The 4,656-nt window shown below is 35.2% G+C and overlaps 1 protein-coding gene across 6 annotated transcripts in view; it reads left to right on the forward strand.

Moving 5' to 3' along the window:
• ZCCHC7 (zinc finger CCHC-type containing 7) overlaps positions 1-4,656 on the forward strand; it is a 232,341-nt gene that overhangs the window by 176,596 nt on the left and 51,089 nt on the right. For 4 of the 6 annotated variants that reach the window (XM_037743698.1, XM_017543194.2, XM_017543195.2 and 1 more), the window contains 3 exons: positions 2,137-2,180; positions 3,302-3,427; positions 4,330-4,500. In XM_037743698.1, coding sequence (XP_037599626.1) covers positions 2,137-2,180; positions 3,302-3,427; positions 4,330-4,500 — 341 coding nt within the window. The remainder of the gene's footprint in view (positions 1-2,136; positions 2,181-3,301; positions 3,428-4,329; positions 4,501-4,656) is intronic. The other 2 variants (XM_017543197.2, XM_037743699.1) reach the window with 2 other exon arrangements.

Genomic DNA, 4,656 nt, shown 5'->3' on the forward strand with positions numbered 1-4,656 from the left:
TCTCAAAAAAAAAAAAAAAAAAAAAAAAAAAAAACCTAAAAAAAAAAAAAAAAAAAAAAAAAAAAAGAATATTGTTGAATTCCACAGAAATGTTAAAACAATCTGAATGGAGTTGATCTCCCTCTCTCAAACTTCCTTTTTCACTGTTTTGTGTTTTTGCGTAAATTTAGAGAGTGCAGTTTCCATTTTACGTTTCATTGGTTTTATATTTCATTTTTTAAGAACAATTTTAAGTCAGTCTTAATAGTTAACATAATTTCAAGTGGTCATTTTGAATTTTAATGATGAAAGACATTGAGTTACAAAAAGCAGCTTTGAAAGTTAATAGCAAAGCGTACTCCATACATGGATCCTTTGAATAAAGAATAATAGCATGGATGGTTGATGAAGGAATAGAAGCTGCTGCTATTTCATGTATTCTCCACTCTCAGTACATGGATACAGCCTTCAAATTTTACAATGAAAATAATCATCCGCACAGCATCTCTTCATACCTATGGATTGGTCTTTTTGTAAAGTAGCCTCATGGTTTTCTTAGTAAAAGTATTTTATTTTAAAATATATCTCTAGACACTTATTCCTGGTAGGCCTGGGAAAATGTAGATTACTTCATGTCTCTTCAAAAGCCTTTCAAAGAAACAAGTCAAGCTTGATTTGTGTTTTTGAGATAGAGGAAAGTGGTAAGGTAGGAGGAGAGAGGAAATCTTAGCTTTAAAGGGAGAAAACGATCTTTCAGTCCTTTTGTCAACACTTTAGCTTCTGCATTAGTCATAGGTCCCTTTCCCCTTGGCCATGGGTGGACCAAAGGAATAGCAGCCATTTGCACATTCATGAAAGGACAGTGCAAAGAAAACAGCTGATACAAAAAAATGTGGGGGTTTATTTTCACCACTAGGTTTTTACAGTTGTATATTTAGATTAATCACTGGTTTCTGGATATTTGGTCCCCTTTTTTGTTCCTTTATTTTGCTGTTTTTGATGTTATAAAACACAATGCTAAGAACCTAACTCTATTAGTGAGACATTATTCATAGTCTAATTTTTTTTTTAACATTATACTGTATGTCACATAGAATGGAAAGCTAGGGGACACACTTTAATACTGATATTTGGTAGAAAAGATTTTCCTCTACTAAGTTGAATTCAAATTGGGGGCCTGCAAGTTAACTGATACTAGACAGGTTAACTGGAGAAAAGACAAAGTTTATTCAGGAGCACTCAATAATCAGTAACTCTAAAGAGTTTACCGGGTTATAGAAGTAAGGGGTTATGCCTCTTGCTGTGTCATACCCCTATAATGTCAGCACTTTGGGAGGCTGAAGTGGGTGGATTGCTTGAGCTCAGATGTTCAAGACCAGCCTGGGTGACATGGTAAAACCCTGTCTCTATCAAAAAAAAAATCACAAAAATTAGCCAAACATGGTGGCATAATCCTGTAGTCCCAGCTACTCAGGAGGCTGAGGTGGGAGGATTGCCTACGCCTGGGAGGCAGAGGTTGCAGTGAGCCAAGATGGTACCACTACAGCCTGGGCGACAGAGAAAGACCCTGTCNAAAAAAAAAAAGAAAAAGAAGTCAGGGGTTATATACCAGCTTAACAAAAGGGGGTAGTTTAGGGAGTCAAAGTACAGAAGGACCTTATTTACACAATTTTTTTGTTATGTCTCAGTGTCCAGTGTCAGTCATCTCCCTCCTGTGGACCCTCCTGGAGGTGTGGAAGGGTTGTGACAACTGCCTCAGTAAAGCTCTGCTTTAGTCACATAAAAGAAATTAAGATTTCATTCTGCATCTGCTGTTGGATTTTTGGGCCCTTCACTGATTTTTTTTTTTAAATATTTAGTCTGATGTTTTTCAATGTATTTTCACGTACTTCATCTTATTCTTATAGGACTTTTCAGGTAGACAGGGCAAATATTATTAACCCATTTCACAGGTCAGGAAACTGAGGTTCAGAGAGGTTAAGTATTTGCTCAGGGCCACACAACTAGTAACAGAGCCAAAATAAGGATTTCATGTGTTCACCATTTCTCACTATATCTTTGGGGTCCAATTTGAGTACTTACAAATTGTATAATCTATTGTCAATCTATAAGTTCTTTAAAGTGCCATGGTTGAGTAATATTTTATTTGTTTTGTAGGAGAAGATGATATCAACTGGTTTATCAGTGATAAAGACATTGAGGTAAAATCAAATTATTTTTAAAATTTAGAATAATAATTTCCTTTGCTTCATAATTTATTATAACTTTTGAAATAAACTTAAATGGTTTATAAGAAAATATTTGATTTTAGCATATGAGTGATTTAACTCTTCAGAAAGTTGGTTCAGCCTTGATTTTTGTGAATGAGTCAATAGCTGTAATCATCCAGTCCCTTTTCCCTTTCTGTTTCTGCTCTCCTGTGGTGAGTCCTCTCAGCCCATATGGCGTGGTACCACTAAAAAGATCAACACCGGAAATAACTGCTGCTTCAGTGTAAGGAAATGGTTAGTCTATTTTTAGGATGTGGCAGGTGTTTTTGTCAATTATTAGCCTTAATTGTGGCAGATACTACAAAAAGAGAATAATTTTATAAATTGGCTTTGGAAGACAGCTAGATATTGTATTTACTTGTGGTCTACCTGGCCAGTTCAGCAAAATAACAAATAAAAGACTAAAACTTTTTTAAAGATGGAATTCTATCAGACAAGCTAAAGCATGGTTGGGATTTACAATTCCTCTTTAGATATTCCATATGATATGCATTGCTGGTATTCTCTTACAAGATCCTAGATTTTACATTAGAATATGGGACAGCTAGAACTGGGTCACTATGTAGGCAGAATGAATCTTAAAGGGACTCCAGTGGAAGGAAATTATCTCATTCCTTTATAGAAATTATCACCTAGTCTTGTAGGCAGTAACCCTGTGCTGTTCAAAAGAAAGGATCTATTTGGTAGCTATTATAACTTTACAAAAGACAAAGTCATAAAAACACCATTCCCTAACTCAAAATTTAAGCACGCCTCTCAATCAGCAGGCGGGAGGGCAGACAAAAAGCCTAGACTAGAGTTACATTTATGGCACCTCCTTTTTATGTTTTTCTACCTCTTTTTAAGAGAACAAGAAAGATCATGAAGTTTTCCTGTTGCTAGGTTCTAAGTTGAACAGATAGAACTATTAATTCTCTTGCTTTATCAAGGTAATGCAACTGACTTGAAGCTTGATGTACCTTTACTTACTTATAGTTGTCTTTAACAAGAATAGTAGTTGGTTTTTATTCAGCAGTGAAACTTTTTAATTCTTGATTTTTTTTTTCTCTTAGGCCCAGATAGCTAATAACCGATCACCTGGAAGACGGACCCAGCGATATTATTCAGCCAACAAAAACATTATCTGTAGAAATTGTGGCAAACGTGGCCATTTATCAAAAAACTGCCCCTTACCACCAGTACGTAAAATATGCCTTGCTCCTTTCCACATTTGTAAAATCAAAATCTCAAGGTCGAAACCCTATAACCTTAGAATTCAAATCTTTTTATAATATGTGTATTAAATTTCATGTATCTTGCAGCCTAGTATAGGAGGAATGATAATAAATTTAGAGTCAGAAAAATGTGGAATCAATTTACCTTCTCATTATTAGTTGTATAGGCAAATCATTTAACCCTCTGTGCTTCTTATTTTCTTGTCTATAACATGAGAAGATTGAATCAGATGATTCCTGAGACCTCTCTCACTTGTAAACCTTCTAAATAAGAATGACTATTTCATTGTGAGATGATTTTTATTCTTAGAAAATTATAATTTGGGACATTTTAAAATGTTTATTGATGTAAGTTACATTAAGCAGGCACATCAGCCTCTGGAACAACACAGAACTGAAGATCTTAGACATTCCCTTTCTAGATAATAAGTTCTTAACAAACATTTCTTCCATTACCTCCTAACTCTTTCAAATTACTGCTTTTCAAATAGACCACTCTCATGTTCCTTTTTTGTTTTTACATCTCCAGACAAAACAGCTTCTTCTGTAACTGTTCTTCCTACGACTTAGCTTCTAGATATCCCCCTCATTCTACTTTACCTCTTATATACCTTTCACTGTCAGTATTCCTATAAGAAGAGGGATAAAGAATAAATGCCAGCTGCTAGTATGTACAAACTAAGCCTTTTTGACAAACAATATACATACAGTGCTTTGGACATTTTGTTATTTTACAGTTGTGCTCAAGATTCAACCTTTTTTGGGAATCTCAAATTAGAAAGTTTTTTATGGGATTATAATGAAAAAGAAGTATTAATCTTCTTCCTTTTGAGACTGAAGAGATTTTATGATTTTCTGCCACATAGAAAGTTCGTAGCTGCTTCCTGTGCTCTGAGAAAGGACACCTCCTGTATGCCTGTCCTGCCCCACTTTGCGAATACTGTCCTGTGCCTAAGATGTTGGACCACTCATGTATTTTCAGACGTTCCTGGGATAAACAGTGTGACCGATGTCATATGCTAGGCCACTATACAGACGTGAGTATCCTGCATATAACTAATTTGTCAGGCTTTGGGGGCAGTGTCCAAGTTTGTAACTAATGTGCAAGTTTATAACTATCAGTCAGCATACCTAAAAGAATGTTTACTCTGTGCTATATAGAATGATAGTCATGTCCCTTTTGTCACTAAAGA

Source organism: Cebus imitator, unplaced genomic scaffold (assembly GCF_001604975.1).
Source record: "Cebus imitator isolate Cc_AM_T3 unplaced genomic scaffold, Cebus_imitator-1.0 Scaffold149, whole genome shotgun sequence".
NCBI lineage: Eukaryota > Metazoa > Chordata > Mammalia > Primates > Cebidae > Cebus > Cebus imitator.